At 55.5% G+C, this 17995-nt stretch overlaps 1 protein-coding gene across 1 annotated transcript; it reads left to right on the top strand.

The window, feature by feature from the left end:
- The first annotated feature begins 6789 nt into the window (after positions 1–6789).
- Positions 6790–15454, top strand: KRT71 (keratin 71, type II). Its single transcript, XM_012650686.1, has 9 exons — positions 6790–7235; positions 9523–9737; positions 10335–10395; positions 10915–11010; positions 11369–11533; positions 11708–11833; positions 13204–13424; positions 14089–14123; positions 14926–15454. The coding sequence occupies exons 1-9, from the start codon at positions 6798–6800 to the stop codon at positions 15135–15137; spliced, it is 1569 nt and encodes a 522-aa protein (XP_012506140.1). The 5' UTR covers positions 6790–6797; the 3' UTR covers positions 15138–15454.
- The last annotated feature ends 2541 nt before the right edge of the window (positions 15455–17995 follow it).

The raw sequence follows: 17995 nt of genomic DNA, 5'->3' as shown, positions 1-17995 counted from the left end.
AAATACAGAGGTGAAGCCTCATGACCTTGATTTGGCAATGGATTCTTAGCTATGGCACAAAAAGCGTAAGTAACAAAAAAGAAAATAAACTGGACTTCATAAAAGTCAAAAAAATTCTGTACATTAAAGGACATTATCAAGAAAGTGAAAAGACAGCCTACAGAATGAGAGAAGATATTTGCAAATCATATATTTGATAAGGGTCTAGTATCCAGAATATATAAAGGACTCTTACAACTCAACAATAAACAAACAAACAACCCAGTTAAAAAATGGGTAAAGAACTTTAATGGACTTTTCTCTAAAGAAAATATACGAATGGCCAGCAAGCACATGAAAAGATGCTCGACATGATTGATTAGAGAATCACAAATCAAAACCATAACTAGGTATCAGTTTACACCCACTAGGATGACTATAATAAAAAATTAACAGAAAATAGCAAATGCTGGTGAGGTTGTGGAGAAATTGAAACACTCATACGTTGCTGGTGGGAATGTAAAATTGTTCAGCCACTGTCGAAAAGTTTGGCAGTTACTCAAAGTGTTAAACAGCATTCCCATGTGACCCAGAAATTCCACTCCTGGATATATTACAAAAGAATTGAAAACAGGTGCTCAAACAAATATATGCACACATATGTTCATAGCAGCACTATTCACAGTAGCCCAAGGTGGAAACAGCCCAAATGTCTGTCAATGAACAGATAGTCGCAGTATATTCTCACAATGGAATATTATTCAGCTGTACAAAGGAATTACTTATTGATATATGCTACAATGTGGATGAACCTCAAAAACGTTATGCTAAGTGAAAGAAGCCAAACCAAAAGGGTCACATTGTATGTGATTCCGATCATATGAAATGTGCACAACAGGTAAATCCATACAGACAGACGCAGATTGGTGGCTGCAAGGGCTGGGGAAGGGAAATGGAGGTGACTGCTAATTGATACAAGGTTTCTTTTTGGGTGATGAAAATGTTATGGAACTAGATACAGGTGATGATTGCACAACATTGTGAATTTACTAAATGTCACTGAATTGTTCACTTTAAATAGTTAATTTTATGTTTCTGAATCTCACCCCAATAAAAGATAAAATTTGTAGGTGTAGCAGAGAAAGGGCCAGAGAAACTGTGTCTCTGCTCTTAGGCTTACAGCTCATGTCTGTGGAAGATACCAAAAATATTTAACAGCTGGTACCCAGGAACTAACCAACCAGAGAATGCTGAAAAGGGGTGAGGGCTCACATCTGGCTGGCTGGAGGGCTGTGACAAGAAGATAAAGTATGTGAGGTGCTGGTCCTGGAAACTGGGGACTTGCAGGACAGGCTGGAGGGGACGGTGGGCGAGCAGGGAGGACCATCCCAGGGGCTGCTGCCAGAATCCCAGGGGAGAAATGATGGGGACAACCTGGGCTACGGTCACAGCAGTGGGTGCAGAGCAGCTGGCTCAAGAGAAGGCAGGTGACTTCTCGAGGGTGGGGAGTATCTGGGAGAATGGGGGGTGTGGACAGCCCATTTGGGATAGAAAGTGATGAATGCAGTTTTTCAGGCAGAGGAGAATAGAAACCAGAGCTCGTGAGGGTTGGAGTTGGGCATGTGTGCCTGGAATAGGGCGGGCACCTGCCGTAGACATTCATACAATGAGCAAGCCAGGGCAGTGCAGAGGCTGGGAGCGCACACCGCAGCCGGCCCACCTGGGTTTGAACCCTGGCTCGAATCCTGACTTGGCTACTCACTAGCTGTGCGACCTTGAGTACAGTGCTTAACTTCCTTGTGCCTCAGTGTCTTGGTCTGTGAAGTGGGGATAATAATAGCCTATCCCTCGTAGGGCCGTTGTGAGAATTAAATGAATTAATACGTGTCAAGTGCTCAGAGCAGTGCCGGGCAGTCAGCACTGCGTGGGTGTTAGCCACCTGTTAGCAGCAGCTTCCTCATTCCTATTCACAAGGTGCCTCCCATCCGCCTCGGGGAGCGGGGGAAGTGGGCACTAGTATCCCTGTTTTTAGAGATGCGGAAACAGAGGCTTAAGAAGGTAGGAGACCTGCCCATGGTCACACGGCTTACGATTGGCCGAGGCAGGACGAGGACCTGGGTCCTCAGAGTCTCAAGTCCACTCGCTGTGCCAGAGGCTTGGGGCGGGGCTGGAGCACTGCTCAGAGGAGGCAACGAGGAGGACAGGGGCTGCCCAGAAGCAACATGGCAGGATGGGAGTGAAGCTGTGCCTGGCAGGGCAGCCGTCCTTTATGCCCCAGTTCCTCTGGGGTGAGCTCACTTTCCCCCTTGCCAGCAGCAAACCTACTTAGTAGCTGTCCTGCCCCAGAGGAGCGGCTGACTGTGGCCAGGCCCCTGGGGACTGCGGCCCATCCAGCTGGCTTGTGCCGAGTGCCCTGCCCATCTGAAACTCCAGGAGGAGGAGGGATGTGTGGAGGGGGACTTCTGGGGGTCCACCTGCTGAGGAAGGCTGGCAGGACCTGGGCTGACGCCATCCAAACAGCCCAGCTCATCCTCTGATTTTGGAGACAATTATTTGCTCAGAGAACCACCTGCCCCTCTCAGTGCTGCCAGCCTGCCCCCACCCCCAATCCTACCCACACAGCAGCCCGATTCTGCTTCCTCAAACACACATGGCTTAGGCCTTCCTGGCTCAACTGTCCTCAATGGCTCCTTATCACTCGCCCAATCGCAAGCAAAGCCTGGCATCTAGGGTCCCTCCACCCAGTCACTCGCGATTGCTTCAGCATGGAGGGCCTTTTCCTCACAAACTACCTGCCCCCTGCCGCCCCGCGTTTCCTCCATTCCTTGCTGCCCGTCCATCCAAGCCTTCTTCCCTTAAAAGGCTGGAATCCAAGCCTCGTCCTCCAGGCAGCCCTGGTGGACCTGGTGTCCCCCAGTCTGTGCATTCCCTGTTCCTCTCCCCTGCACCCACCCTCTTGTGTTGCGTCCTTCCCTCGCCCTTCCCTCTCTGAGGCCTTCTCCTGAGAGGCTCATCAGACCCAAGAACACCGAGGGGGAGCAAATATGCAAATCGGAGCCCTGGGATCACAAACAAAGGTGTCACACTGACCATCACCACAGACATGGAAACAAAACACAAGGAAAACTACAACTTATTCACGTAAACCACGTAAAACATTTTGGCTGTAAGACCAAGAGCTATACAAATGTAGTTGAACATGCCATTTAATTTTTCCTTGAATGTCCAAGCTAGATATTCCTGGTTACTCGGGAGTTCGATTCTCTAATCTGATACCCTCCTCCCTGACCAGCTCACAGGTGAGTGAAACCAGCTCACATGGAAAGCTGGGCTGCCCACGTCCTGCTCCCCAGCAGGGGCTCTGTCTCCTCCCAACCCTTAATCTCCCCAGATCTCAACTAAAGTAGGAGTGGGGGCTGGGGTGGGGTTGTCACCTCGGGTGAGGTGAACCGTGGCCCTATCCTGGTTTTCCTCAGGCCCTCCCTTTCTCCCTCCAGCAGAACCAAGCAGCCCAGGAGCCCCACCTGGGCCCACCCCTCCTATGGGCAGTCTAGAAGGCTCCTCCTCCCTCCTCTGTCGTAGGCCTCATCAACAACACTGGGCGTTTCATTCCTAATGGCAGCATATGATTACTTAATTCATGCTAGGGTGTTAATGACTTGCTAATAGCTTGATGAGCTGCTTCTCCCAAGGGCACCTGAACTGGGAGGGACCCAGAGATAAGTTCGCTGAGGGCAGGAAACTTTGTATTGCCCTCTCAGCACTTGGTAGGGGCTCGATAGATATTTGATAAATGGATCAACATCAATAGTGGTAAGTGAAATAATGTTGTAAAGTCCTTCCTACTGAGTTTGTACTTGGTAAGTGCTTTTTAGATGGTGGCTATTATTATTTCTAATGGTGGATTTTCCAATAGCAGGGATGGTCCGAGTGGGGAGATTCTTTGAACCTGGGGCCTGGGGGAACCCCACCCCTTCCCATCCTCCAACATCAGATGACGCTCTATGGGAATGTGCTGATCCAGAAGCCCCAGAGGAGGGGAAGAAGCGGGAGGATGGAGAGAGGAGAGGACAGGATGATTCTGTAATTCTGTTAACACTCTACTTCCTGATTTTGGTCGTCGATAACATTGATTGAACATGAAGTATGTACCAGGCACTTACAGAACACTTTATGTGGATTAACATGTGTAATAGTCACAATTACTCCAACAGGAGCTTATTATCCTATTTATAGCTGGGTCTTAGAGAGGTCGAGCGAAGCTACACTGCTGCGTGGTGGAGTAGAATTCAGATCCCCAGAGCCTGGGCTCTGCCCTGGTGCCACACTAGGTGGACACAGGACCAGAGGCTCCCAGAAGATGGAGCAGAACTCCTGCTCCAACAAGGGGCCGTTCGTTGGTCCTCCTGCACCGGGGAGGGGCCTGGGGGCCATTCCCTTCCCCTGCTCTGAGGCTGGTCCTAGGCCCTGAGGGAAGACACAGAGGGAGGGGTCGACTGAGGACATGAGACCCTTCCCCAGACCCCGGCCCCAGGAAATAGACACCTGCACACAGGTGTCAGTGGACAGAGGAGTCAGGGCGCAGAGGAGAGGGGATGGGGCAAAAGCCAGGGTTTTAAGTAGGATTTTAAAAGAGCAAAGGGATTTGGGTCAGAAGAGATGGGAGAGAAGGGGTTCCTGGGTAGCTGAAGATGAGGCCAGTGGGTGAGATGTCCTCACCAGGCAGGGAGCAAGGAGGAAGAGGGTCATGGGATGGGTCAGGGCAGCAGCTGCAGGGACAGTACAGGCTGGGCCAGGGCTCTGCCATGCAGTCGAGAAACACGCAGCCCTCACAGCCTGTGACAGGACCACTGCACAGGGCTCTGACAGGCCTTCGGCTCACCCCGCAAACTCCTGCGTCCCCAGCACTGAGCACCACTCTGGCACTCAGTTCACCGAAGGGGAGAGGGAGGGAGGGAGGGAGGGAGCAGTGCACCAGGTGGCCTCTGATCTGGAGAAGCCTCTACCATCCTTACAAAGGAAAACTAAGATGACATGTGACGTGGCCTTCAGGGGAGCCTCATAGGAGCTGCCCACAGAGACACTGCCCCTCCAGCACATGCCAAGAACATGCCAGGGGCTGAGGGAGGTGAGGAAAGCACAGACCTGGCCTGTGCTGGTCCAGGAAGACCTTCTGGAGGAGGGCAGGACAGAGGAGTGACAGCACAGGAGGTGGCGGAAGGGACAGAGAGAAGGATGGAGGGAAGGTGGAGAGGAGGGAATGAGGAGGGATGGAGAGAAAAGGCAAAAAGAGGGAAGGGAGGGAGAGAAATTCTGGTGGTTTCAATAAGAATGAGGAAGACAAAACGGCAGGGGAAGGGGGCAAGGAGTGCAGCAGAGGGGGAGGGAATGGACCCCCTAAACGATGTGGGAGGGAGCCTCAAACCTGCCTGTCTCCAGACCCTCCTCCCTCCTGTGTCCACCTGGCCCAGGGCCACAGCTCACCCACAGGCCTCAGCAGCCAGCTCTGGGTGAGGGAAATCTCCAGGCGCAGAGACAGCTGTGGGCTGAGTAGGGCCCCAGTGGCCATGGCAATCACAGGAGGGGACCACAGGAACCGGTGGCCCACTCTGCAGGGACAGCAGGCAGAATCTGTGGAGCAGGAGACACAAGACTGTTTGGAGCAGAGGGCATCATGCTTACTGCGCCACCCCTGCTGGGGTCTTTCTGGGCTGAGCCTGCCCCAGCCGGCCTGTTCTTGGCTCGCTTGGGGCTGGAGAGATGCAGTAGGAGTTAAGTCTCATGCTGAGAGCAGCTTCTTTATTTGAACTCTAGACAGATGATTCCTGTTCTCAAGCGGCTCCCGGTCTTAGCAGCAGATACGCATTGGAGGAGAAAAAATGATGGAGTGGACCACCCAGGAATCTGTCCTTGGACCTCCAGGCTGGGGGCGATCCTCTCCCTGTCTTTTCGGTGCCTCCTTCCAGTTGAACCCCCAGATTTCTCAGCCACCTGTCCCAGCCATCCTCCTTTCCTCTTCCTTGTTCTCCCCAGCATTCGAAGGTCCTGTCCCCTCACACAGCCCCCTGCCTGCCTTGTTACGAGCATTTGAGTGAGGTGAGGTGTGGACATCCAGTTCCCTAGGGAACTTGCAGAAGCACCTGACTCCCATGGGCCCATGGTTGGCTCTAGGCTGGGCTGCTCATGTTCCCCCCGCCCCCGCCAGGGAGAGGGTCGGCCCTCCCCTAATACCCCAGCAGAGAGAGCTGCCACCCTCTATGGGTTATGTATCCAGGAGGCCTGGGGAGGAGTAAATGCCTGAATGATCTGCCCCTTTCCAGGAAGGAGGAGGACAGAGCTAGGGTCGGAGCCCCCAGACACTCTACCAGTGGCCTGCCCTGTCCAGGGACATCCATCCCATCTCCACCCGTTGACCCCCCAGGAGGAAGCCAAGGACCCAGAGAAGATTAATGAAGATAGGGATGGTGAAGTGCCAGTGACAGCCCCCTGGAGAGGCTGAGGCCTGGGGCAAATTACCCTACAACAGCAGGTTAATTAGATAAGACCCAAATTACATGAGCAAGGCTTGCAAGCCCAGCAATTTGAAGGTTTCATGTTGTTTCAGAGGTGGGGAGGGCTTGATCTCTAGCTCAGCATAGAGAAAATGAGTTCTTGCTCCCAGGCAAGCCAAACCCACGAATTAAGCCCTCGACTGCCCATCCACAAGCCCCAATGCCAAGCGCATATAAAGGCACCTGTCAGTCCTCGCTGCAACCAGCAAAGTGTTGTGGATTTTGCCTTCCTCCCTCCTGCACCTGAGCTCCATCTCCACTGGCAACATGAGCCGCCAATTCTCCTGCAAGTCGGGAGCTGCCTCCAAGGGGGGCTTCAGCGGCTACTCTGCGGTGCTCTCAGGGGGTGGCTCGACCTCCTACCGGGCAGGGGGCAAAGGAGGCTTCAGCAGCCGGAGCCTCTTCAGCCTGGGGGGCGCCCGGAACATCTCCTTCAACGTGGCCAGTGGCAACGGGAAGAATGGAGGTTATGGGTTTGGTCGGGGCCGGGCCAGTGGCTTTGCTGGCAGCATGTTTGGCAGTGTAGCTCTAGGGCCTGTGTGCCCCACTGTGTGCCCACCTGGAGGCATCCACCAGGTCACCGTCAATGAGAGCCTCCTGGCCCCCCTCAACGTGGAGCTGGACCCCGAGATCCAGAAAGTGCGCGCCCAGGAACGAGAGCAGATCAAGGCTCTGAACAACAAGTTTGCCTCCTTCATTGACAAGGTGGGTCTGCTAGGACCTGGGGAACCTGCGACAGCCCTTTTCTTCTCTTCTTGGAACATGAGATTTTGTTACAGCAGGAGGGATTGATGTTAGACATGCAGAGGCACTTACTGTGGGTAAGGCAGGGTAACTTGTATAAGATTCTTTGTGTTGTTTTTCCAGAGAGAAAACAGGAGATGGGTCAGTTTCTACTGGCAGAGGTTTATCACAGGTACCAGCAGGAGGTTCAAGGGGAAGAGACCTGGTCCTTACTCTCAAGGGCCAGCTTGGTGCCATTCATTGCTAAGTCTAAGGGCCACTCGGGCTGTATACAGAAAAGGCCTGTGAGGGAGAATCTGCCCTAGAGTGACCAAGGAAGCCTGTCCCCCTCCCGCAGCACCCCGATCTTGTCTGGGAGCGTCAGTGTGTGGTCACCTCCAGGCCTTTGGATTCTCAATGTCTCTGCCAGGTGCATTTGTCCCAGTCGGCCGAGGACTTTGGTGAGAGGCAGAACAGGGCGGAGGGGAAGAGGTCTCTGTCGTGCTCGGGAGTCCTCACTGACCGGCTGTGTGGCTTGGGAAAGTTAATTGTCCTGACTGCATCTCCATTTCCTCATCTCTAACGTGGAGATAATAACCTACACTTGGGTTGTTGTTAGATTTATCAGAGAAAATGCGTTTGAAGATCTTGTCGCAGGCTTGACACATACTAAGTACTCCAGAAACGGTGGCTGTCATTACTCTTAGTTCTTATCTCCGTTGAGGAGAGGAATCAAAGGTCTCTAGAAACCTAGAGACGATCCAGTCCAGATAGGCCCCCGACTTGTAGATAAGAAGTGATTACCCTATTTTATGAGTCAGCAAAGGCATGAGTGCCATGCCCAAGGCCATTTGGGGGAAGGGGAAGGCGAGGCTGGACCCTCAGCCACCAGCCTCCACCCCAGAGAGGGAGACGAGAGAGCTATGTTGGCTCCATAGCAGTGGGCACCAAGGATAGGTCAACCCAGAACAAAGCCTATGGTTGAAACGGTCACGTGGCCATCAGAGCTGAGCCTGCCCCTGCAGCTCTGGACTTCCTGCTTGGAGGATTCTCTACTGCCCTGGGCTCAGCCTCAGGGGCTAGGGCTGGCCCTGCAGCTGCTTACCCTTCTAAGCCTTTTCACATCTGGAAGATCACGGTATTCTGAGGATTGAGGTCTGGGGCATGGAGTGGACTGACACTTGGCTGGGCTAGTCAAACCCTGTGGAGTGGTGAAGTCAGGAGACGTGGAAGAAAGATGAATGTGAAGACAGTCACATCTTGTTCACAAAGGTGATTGGCCCGGAGGGAGGAGCAAGGAGGCTCAAAGGCCTGGACAGTTTCCCACCAGTTTTAGTCTCTGGAGGGGTACAATCCCTTACCTCAGGTAGCCAGAGAAGGTCAGTAAGTCCTATCTGCAATCCAGATGTGTCCAGGCATGCAGATGTGTCTTGTGGTATCTCGGACGTAGGGTCTATTCTGTGGTTACTGCTCAGCCTCATGGATACACGTGAAAAATTCAGGCTTGGTTAAACCACACCAGATGTGGGATGATCTGCTAGGGACAAACTGTTTGGTGGATAATTCTGCCTTACACACTGAATCCCAGTTTTCCCATGTCCTGTGTTTCTGAGACAGGTGTACGGAGACCACCTTCCTCTGGTCCGTTTCCTGGCTCAGCGAGGGGCCGCATGGGAGGGGGATTTCCCCCTGTTCACCTTGGTCCGTGTGCCATGCTTGCTCTAGGGAACGGGGTTCTGGGGAGCAGGACTGAGGGGAAAGGGGAGAGGCTGTAGGCAAAGATGGAGTCGGGTCCTGATGCAGGAATTTAAAATACCTGGGAGCCCTTGGCCCAAGCCTCATGGAGCTGGCCATTGGCATGATACTGGCATGACATTGGCATGTCATGAAATGAAGAGCAGACTTCCGTCTTCAGAATTGTCAACCTTTCCACAAAGATGGACCCAGCCTGGCCTCTGTCCTGGTATTTTCAGGCATGCCCATGCCCTGAGCTATGGCCATGGTGGGCTCTGGGTGACTGGATGCATGGGTTACAGAACCACACGTCTGGGTTCCATTGTGGGCTCTGGCACTTATTAAACTGTTGGACCTTGGAAAGAGGCTAAGCTTCTCTGTGCCTCAGTTTTGTGTCCACTGCACAGGGTTAATGATTCCCCCACCCCATGCAGCTGTAGCGATGGATAAAGGAGAAAATGCATGTAGAGTACTTTGCACAATGCCCTGTGAGAGGCAGGTGTGAGGCTCAACAGTTCTGGGCTTTGGGTTCCAGGTGCGGTTCCTGGAGCAGCAGAACCAGGTGCTGGAGACCAAGTGGGAGCTGCTGCAGCAGCTGGACCTGAACAACTGCAAGAACAACCTGGAGCCCATCCTCGAGGGCTACATCAGCAACCTGCGCAAGCAGCTGGAGACGCTGTCTGGGGACAGGGTGAGGCTGGACTCGGAGCTGAGGAGCGTGCGGGACGTGGTGGAGGACTACAAGAAGAGGTGAGCGGGAGGGGATGCCCTGTAACTGGACAGCTGCCCCTGGGCTGTTTACCCTAGCTTACACTTTTTGGAGGTGGGGACAGTGTTCCTGGTCATACCGAGCAGAATCGCCCCAACGAAACTCCGGAACTTGCTCCCTGCTCCTTCTGCCTCTTGCCTGGCACTTAGGACAAATGTTCAGTCAGCTGGGCAGTGGTCAGAGGGTGATCTGTGGCTCTGGGGTGAGGGAAACCTTAGGTAAACAACTCACATTCTCCCAGAGCTTCTGTGTCCTTGGGTTCAGGACATCTACCTCCCAGATTGTTAGGAGGCTAACAGAGGACATGCATGCAGGAGCACTTTGTCAGGTGCAAGCCTTTATTCAAATTTGGGGGAGCAGCTCCCTTCTTGCTTCCTCTGACAGTTCCCACAGGGCATTTGGCAGTCCCCTCCTCCAGGGAGACTTCCTTGCCTGGCTGGCCTCCTGGCCTAGTACTCTGCGGCCCCCAGCAGAGTACTGCGTCCTCTGACTGGCACGCTGCTCCTCGCTCAGGGTCTTCCCCAGCACACAAGGCTCTCAGTGAGACGTGCTAACTGACACGCCCTGGCTTCCCGCAGGTTTGAGGACGAAATCAACAAGCGGACGGCTGCCGAGAATGAGTTTGTGTTGCTCAAGAAGGTGAGGGGAGGCAGTGCTGAGTCCTGGGGATGGCCTGGGGCCCGGAGCCCAGCCTGCCTGTGCACTCTGCTACCCACCCCAGAGTGGACTGATTCAGAGACAGTGGGCGATGGCAGAGAAAAACCACAAGGAAAGACTAGCCAGAAAAAGGAATGAGAAGGCAGGGAGGATGCTGGCGAGAGGATGCCTTCCTGAGTGTTTGACGTGGGCATGGTTTGTCCCTGGAGAAGAATAACAGAGGATAACACGAAGGGGCTCCCCTGCAGCCAGAGGACCTGCTTGGGCGTCGCAAGGATGCCTCTGACAGCGGCCTGGTTGGGGCACCCTCCTTAGAGGGGCACTTCACTCCTGCAAAGGGAGCAGATTCTCAGAAAGGGGTGGGGATGGGCCTTTTGCTCTTCCACGAGCCACACGGAGAGAAGAGGGTGACCACTCCCCCGGGCAGGGCACCCAGGTTGGGGTGGGCGCTGCCTTCCTGGCTGCACCAGCATTGACCGGGGCTTGCTGGGCATCTTTCAGGATGTGGATGCAGCTTATTCCAATAAGGTGGAGCTGCAGGCCAAGGTGGACTCCATGGAGAATGAGATCAAGTTCCTCAGGTGTCTCTTTGAAGCCGTAAGTCTGTGTCCCCACTCCATTCTTTTCCAGTGGGTGAAACTCTGTTCTAGGGGCCAGGAGAGACACGGGGGCTGCAGCTCCCAGGGGCCCCTAGTCAGCCACGCATCTCTCACTTCAGCCTGCAGAGGCTCCCCAGTGTGCACCCTCTGAGTGGGAGGGAGTGGGCCAGGCCCGTGCTCCATGGCGGCGGGAATCTGGCAGGGGCCCTGCAGGGAACTTGCTTTGCTCAGGGAGGTGCAGCCTTGGGTCCTAGGCCCTGAAGTTGGCATTACCAGAATTTGCTCATGTTGCTTGGGGGAGGTCGTTGGCCTCCAACAGTGGTGAAGCCGAGAGACCATGCCCATTTCTCCTGCAGGAGATCGCTCAGATCCAGTCCCACATCAGTGACATGTCCGTCATCCTATCCATGGACAACAACCGCAACCTGGACCTGGACAGCATCATCACCGAGGTCCGTGCCCAGTATGAGGACATTGCCCTGAAGAGCAAGGCCGAGGCCGAGGCGCTGTACCAGACCAAGGTGAGCTGGACTGGGGCCGGGCCAGAGAGGGTGATGCCAGCAGGCACCAGGCTGGGCCTGACTGTGCACGGAACAGAGGCAGTGTCCAGGCACGTGTCCATTGTGCCCTGACCCTGAGATAGCGTGTACTCCCATGACACACTCATTCATGGCTCTGCGCTCTGGGCTCCCCAGTTCCAGGAGCTGCAGCTGGCCGCTGGCCGACACGGGGACGACCTCAAAAACACCAAGAACGAAATCTCAGAGCTCACCCGGCTCATCCAGAGAATCCGCTCAGAGATTGAGAACGTGAAGAAGCAGGTAAGAGCACCTTGGACTGTGGCCAGTGGCCAAGCACAGGTGAGCACGAGCAGAGGGGAGATGAGTTGCTGAGAACAGTGGCCTCCCAAATCTCTGCCCGGGAGAAGAGAGGAGGCCAGTGAGGTCACTGCCTCCAACACCTGGAGCAGGACGTCCCCGGGGCACCTCATCCCCTACTCACTCCAAGGACCTCTGCCTTGAAGCCCCCTCCCCAGGAAGCCTCCTGAGCACTGGGTCCTTGCCCTGACAATGTGTCCTCTTGCCACCTGTGCTTCTCTGTCCTTGTCACACTTTCTGTAATTGCCCAACGCTTGCCCCCCACCTCCCATCAGACTGGAAGGAGGCAGGGAGCAGGCTGCTTTGCGGCCTGTTGTTTCCCCGCCATCTCGCAGTGTCTGGTGCAGAGCTGCAGCTAAATACACACTTGTTGAGTTAGGGATTGAGAAGGAGAGTTGGGCTCGGGGACACTCATTAAAGTGCCATATTAAGGACTCACTAGGGGTCGCTCCCAGGAACGTAGGACGCAAACTCGCTTCAGTAGGTGGGAACATGAGAGGTGCTTATATCATAACAATAGCAGCAGCGCCTGTCAGTTTAGCACACTCAATCCTCACCAAGCCCCTGAGAGGCAATGGTTGCCATCCCCATTGTTACAGATGAGGAAACTGAGGCTCAGGGAGGATAAGGGGGTTACACAGCTGGTAAGTGGCAGAGCTGCGATCTGAACGGAGGTCTCCTGACTCCTAGTCCCGTGCTCTCTCCAGTCTGCCGGGGGCTCTAACAGTGAGCAGCTTTGTGACCTTGGACAAGCTACCCATGCTCACTTCACGGGTGCTGTGAGGGTGGAGTGAGCTAAGGTGCACACGCAGTGCGTACAATGCCGAGCGCAGTGCTGGGTGCAGAGAGCCTCGGCGAATAATAGTTGCTCCTGGGGAATCTCTTCCCTGTGGTCCCGCGCACCTGCGCAGCCGCTGTCATCGCACCTATCACACCATATTCCAACGGTCTCTCCTCCTAGGCTGTAACCAATTCAAGAGCAGAAAGCCAATCTTCCTCCCGTTCATTTCGTGCCCTCAGCGCAGTGTGGCTGGGTAATTTCTTTGCCCTGAACTGAAGTGGGGCTCAGTTGCATCATCTCAGGGGGCACAGGGCTGCGTGCCTCCCATCACCCACACGTGTAAACATAAGAGCGGAGCTAGAGCTAGGGAGGCACTTGCCAGCCCAGAAGGGCTCTGACTGCAGGAGAAGTGTGGCGGCCTGTGGGGCGGAGGCAGGCAGCCCTGCCCGGCTCTACCGACCAGCAGGGATTTGGACGTGGATGACTCCAACAGTCCCTTCCAGTTTTCTGCCTTCCCCAATTCCTTATTTAGGCATCCAACCTGGAGACGGCCATCGCCGATGCCGAGCAGCGGGGAGACAACGCCCTGAAGGACGCCCGGGCCAAGCTGGACGAGCTGGAGGCCGCCCTGCACCAGGCCAAGGAGGAGCTGGCGCGGATGCTGCGCGAGTACCAGGAGCTCCTGAGCCTGAAGCTGGCCCTGGACATGGAGATCGCCACCTACAGGAAGCTGCTGGAGAGCGAGGAGTGCAGGTGGGCGGGGCACGCTCTGGTGGGAGGGCCTCGAGAGTTTAGAAAGAACCAAAGGAAAAGGCCTAACACATCGTACTCCAGAAGAGATGAGTTCTTGGGGTGTGAAGGGTGGTGATGATAGAAATAATGGTAGTACTAAGTCACAGTACCCATGAGTGGATGTGAGTATCCACCCGTAACATACTGTGCGTGCTTGCTGCACGGCGGGCACTGTGCTACGGGGTGTGCCGTGTGGATTAGCTCATCCTTCCTGAACTTACTAGGAACCTCCCACTGTCCACTCTCCCCAAACCCCATGACTCTATTCGGCTTCCTTGTCCCCTCCTCCTGACCTGTCCGAGTGCAGCACGGGCTTGTCAGGGGTGCTGGGACAGCCAGTGCTCTAGGGCATGGGAAGGAGGTGTGTGGGCCTGACACCTGGGAGGTGGGTACACTGGCCCCACATGTGCCTCTCTTGCGAACTATTGTTTGATGGGGTTGTTGCCTTGTTACCCCAAAGATTCAGGAGGTCCCCAAAGCTTCTCAGGTTCTACTTGCATCCAAGAAACCCTGGAATTTCCAGGTGCCTGCTGGGTTTGGACACCCACATCAGGCCAGTGGGGACAGTGGCTTGAAGAGGCCATGGCTGGCTGATGGCTCTCTCTTACTTTGCTCTTCTTAACAGGATGTCAGGAGAATTCCTCTCCCCTGTCAGCATCTGTAAGTACTTGTACACTTTGACCTAGAACTGTAGAATCTGTGGGCTGGGGAGGACCTTAGTCACACCCTGTGTGTGTAGACAAGGAATCTAAGCACCAGAGAGGGAAAAGCTGTGTCTGAGGTCACAAAGCCAGATGACACAGCCATGGCCAGAAGGGAGCTCTCCTGACTCCCAGCCCAGGGCTCCTTCCTCCTTATCCCTGCGTCTCTGTTCCCGGGACGTGGCAGCTAGGAAAAGCTATTGTCATGGGAATGGGGAAACAAAGGTCCTGTTGCTGGAACATAATGTCTGTATGAGGCTCAGGGAGCCAGGCTTGCAAGTTGCCATCAGACCGGGCTGGGAAATTAGAGGGGCCTGAGGGAATTAGAGCATGAGGAGCCTCAGAGGTGGGGCTGGAAGTACTGGATCTCTGTGTTTCTCAGTAGGACTAAAAGAGTTAAACCAGAACTTTGGAAAGATGCCATTTCTGGGCTAGTGGGAGGGAGAGGTTGGAGGCTGGGAAGTGTAGCAAAGAGGCTAATGGAAGGGGCCATGGGTGGTGTCAAAGAGGATAGGTGGGTGCATAGGTACCTGGACCAAGGAGATGGCCTCTGAGCATTAATGGGGTGTGACTCAGCCAGACTGGGTATAAGATGAACAAGCCAAGGACAGGACACAGGAGATGCTCCCCAGAGGAGGGAGCAGCAGTGACCAGGGCCTCCGCCCACCCCATTGCTCCAAGAAGAGCCCCATCTGCCCTGGGGAGAGAGGGCCTCCCCCAGCTTTGCCTGGGCAGGTGTTGACCTGGCACCCCCTCTGCAGCCATCATCAGCAACACCAGTGGCAGCAGCGGCTACGGCTTCCGGCCCAGCACGGTCAGCGGTGGCTACGTGGCCAACAGCAGCAGCTGCATCTCTGGAGTGTGCAGTGTCCGTGGTGGGGAGGGCAGGAACCGGGGCAGTGCCAGCGACTACAAGGATACCCTGGGGAAGGGCTCCAGCCTGAGTGCCGCCTCCAAGAAAGCCAGTCGGTAGAGAGGGCTGCCCCGTGGCCCTCCCCCAGTGCCCCGGCTCTGGCTCCCACTCTGCGCCCCGCCCCCAGCCCACGGTCAGCTCCTCCTCCACCCTGCTGGTCCTGCTCCTGTACACCTACACTGGCCTTGGCCACCCGCTCTCCCAGGCTGTGTCTTCCTGGACAGGCCTGATGCCCAAGCTTGGTGAAATTCCTCTCTGCACACTCGGGGCAGCTACTCCTTGGTTGTGGTCCCAGCCACACCACCAGCTGTGTTCTGGCTCCCAGCCTCCCTCTTCTGCCCGGCCTCTGGCTCATCGCTAACTACTCTGCCTGGCTCCCGGGGCCTTTGTCTCAGTGCCTGCCTGTGCTGGGAGCTGGCTCTGCGTGCAAGAAAAGGAGGACTGAAGGACAAACAACCGAGCGTGGCCCAGTCCCCATCCTGCCCTAGCTCAGTCTCGCGGCACACTCTGAGTGGGACCAAGCACAAGTCAAGGTCTCTCTCCACTCTCCTGCACCCACAAGCGGAGAAGAGGCACCGCTCACTTCTCCCTTGTTCTTCAAGGCCCGCCCTGTTGCATCCTCAATAAACAGCACGATCTGAAGGCCTGGTCTCTGAGTCGTCCATGTGTGCACATGTACCTCAGTCCAGACGCGTGAGTGTGCACCACACACACAGACACAGACACACGTGAACACACGCAGCACAGACACACGGAAGGCCCCTGTGCATCACCCTTGAGGCCTACATTTCTGTGTTAAATTTCTCTGTGGAGCAGAAGAGCAAACTCCCAGTGCACATGAGGCAGTGGGGTGGGAGCGCTGTCGGGACTGCAGGGGATAGGTGTGGAGCGGAGCCCGGGAGGAGGGAGGAGGAGGGGCAGGGAGAGAGGAAAGGACACGCACAGAGGGGCTGGGCATGTCCCTGGCTGGTGGCTTCAACAGAAGGATGAATTGTGTCCAATGACAGAAACAGTCATGTTCCTGGCAGGGACCTGCCTCTTTCTGAGACTGGAGTTTCCTAGTGGGAAGGCGGGGGCTTGGTGCACAAGTGTGTGCATTTGTCCAGCCCTTTGCTCACTGCTCAGAGGTCTGGCCTCCTGGGGGGTCAGCCAGGAGGGGGCAGAGCTGGTGGGGCCTCCACATTCTGGGCCTCTCTGATGGAAAGATGAGTAAAAAGTCTTTGGAAGCTGGGGCAGGAATGGGGTGGAGTGAGCTGGGGGCCACGATGGGGTGGGGGCAGGCTGCGAATTTCAGTGACTATGGAGTTGGCACCTCCCAAGACATGCCCCATCCACCCCACAGAGCCACTGTGGCGATGGCAGTCCTGCCTAGCTGAGGAGGTGTGTTATGAGGGTGGACAGACAGGCCAGCTCTGTGTCTGCAGCAGGGAGGGGCGGGTAGAGGAGGGACAGGGCATTGTGGGTGGATGGGAAGCCAAAGTCACTACTGTGGGTGGGCACTGATCTATTCGCAGGGTAACCATGCTGATGGTGTTGTTTGTGGGGAAGGAAGAGGGTTTCAGTTTCATAGAGGAATGGGGGGGATGATTTTGGGGAGGGGCCTGAGCTTGAGGCTGGGCTAGAGAGCTGGGGAGGAGGGTTTGGGGCAAGAAGAGAAAGTGCGATGGCAGAGGAAGATGGAGGGTTTGGAGGAAGGGACGGATGGGCTGGGCTGGTGGCTAGAACATTCAGAATAGTGGCTGGGGCTTAGGGCAAGACCACAGAGCCAGGCTCGAAAGCCCCCTGCCCAGTAGGGAGCCATCAGCCAGAGCCTCCTGGCTGCCCTCAGCTTGTCAGCACCACCACGTAGCCGGTGGGCATGAGAGATCAAGACTCAGCAGCAAGTTTGCTCCCTTGGTTGACAAGGCAAGGTATGTGTGTGTGTGTGTGTGTGTGTGTGTGTGTGTGTGTGTGTGTGTGTGTTTCCAGGACTTGGCATAGACATTGCCATTTCCTCAGTGAAGGCACTGCCCATGCCTTCTGCCTCTGCCAGCCTGCTTCTTTTGCAACAGTGAGGACTGAGGTCAGATAGCAGAAAGAACTTTCTAGTTGAAAGGCTTAAAGAAACAGCTAAATCCTCAAATCTGGGGGTGGTGGTTTCTCTGGATGCTGCTGGTTCATCACACAGATTTGGGGAGGGAGTGAAGGACTCTCCCACCATCCCTTTATGCCAGCCAGAGCCAAAGTGTCAGTAGGCCAAGCACCAGATGTGACAGAGAGGCTGGGGTGTCTCTCGGGCTGGAGACAGAGACTCGTCCAAGGCAGCGCTAGAAGCAACTGGACAGCTCTGCTGGGCAGGGCCAGTTCATGCAAGAGGGAGCCTGGAGCGGGGTTGAGGGGCAGGGGCAGGGCTAGGAGGGTGTCCAAGGGGTCGAGGGGGCTGTGGTTGCCATGACAATGAAGGAAGAGGTGGGGAGAGGAGTCCTAGCTTATTCACTGCAGAGCCCCTCTCAAACGCTGGCAGTGAAGGCCCATGAGGCTTGACAAGTGCCCTCTCCATCATCCTGGTGCTTTCTGCCATCTCCCCCGGCGCCCGTGACCAGAGGTGGACAGCCTGCAGCTTGGCATCCCCAGCGTGGGCCTCGCACAGCACCTGCACTCCACATCAGCTGATGGACTCACTCCCTTCCCCACAGGGCTCTGACTCCGGGCTGTCACTGTGGGTATTGACGTGAACCTGCCCTTGGGGACACCTGGCTGGAGGTGTCCTCAGACATCGTCAGATGTCGCAGCCCATCTGGGGGACAACTCGGGGCTGCTGTGGGTCCAGCTAGCTGTAGACACAAAGGTGGGTGCCCACAGGACACCCCTGGGGGCGAAGAGAGCACAACGGTCCCACCTGCCACCTGGGGGTCCTGCTGGGTGTCTGAGGGCCTCCC

Source organism: Propithecus coquereli, unplaced genomic scaffold, assembly GCF_000956105.1.
Source record: "Propithecus coquereli isolate 6110/MARCELLA unplaced genomic scaffold, Pcoq_1.0 Scaffold111, whole genome shotgun sequence".
Taxonomy (NCBI): domain Eukaryota; kingdom Metazoa; phylum Chordata; class Mammalia; order Primates; family Indriidae; genus Propithecus; species Propithecus coquereli.
Note: the sequence above shows the minus strand (reverse complement) of the source record. Positions and strands in the feature narration are given on the sequence as shown.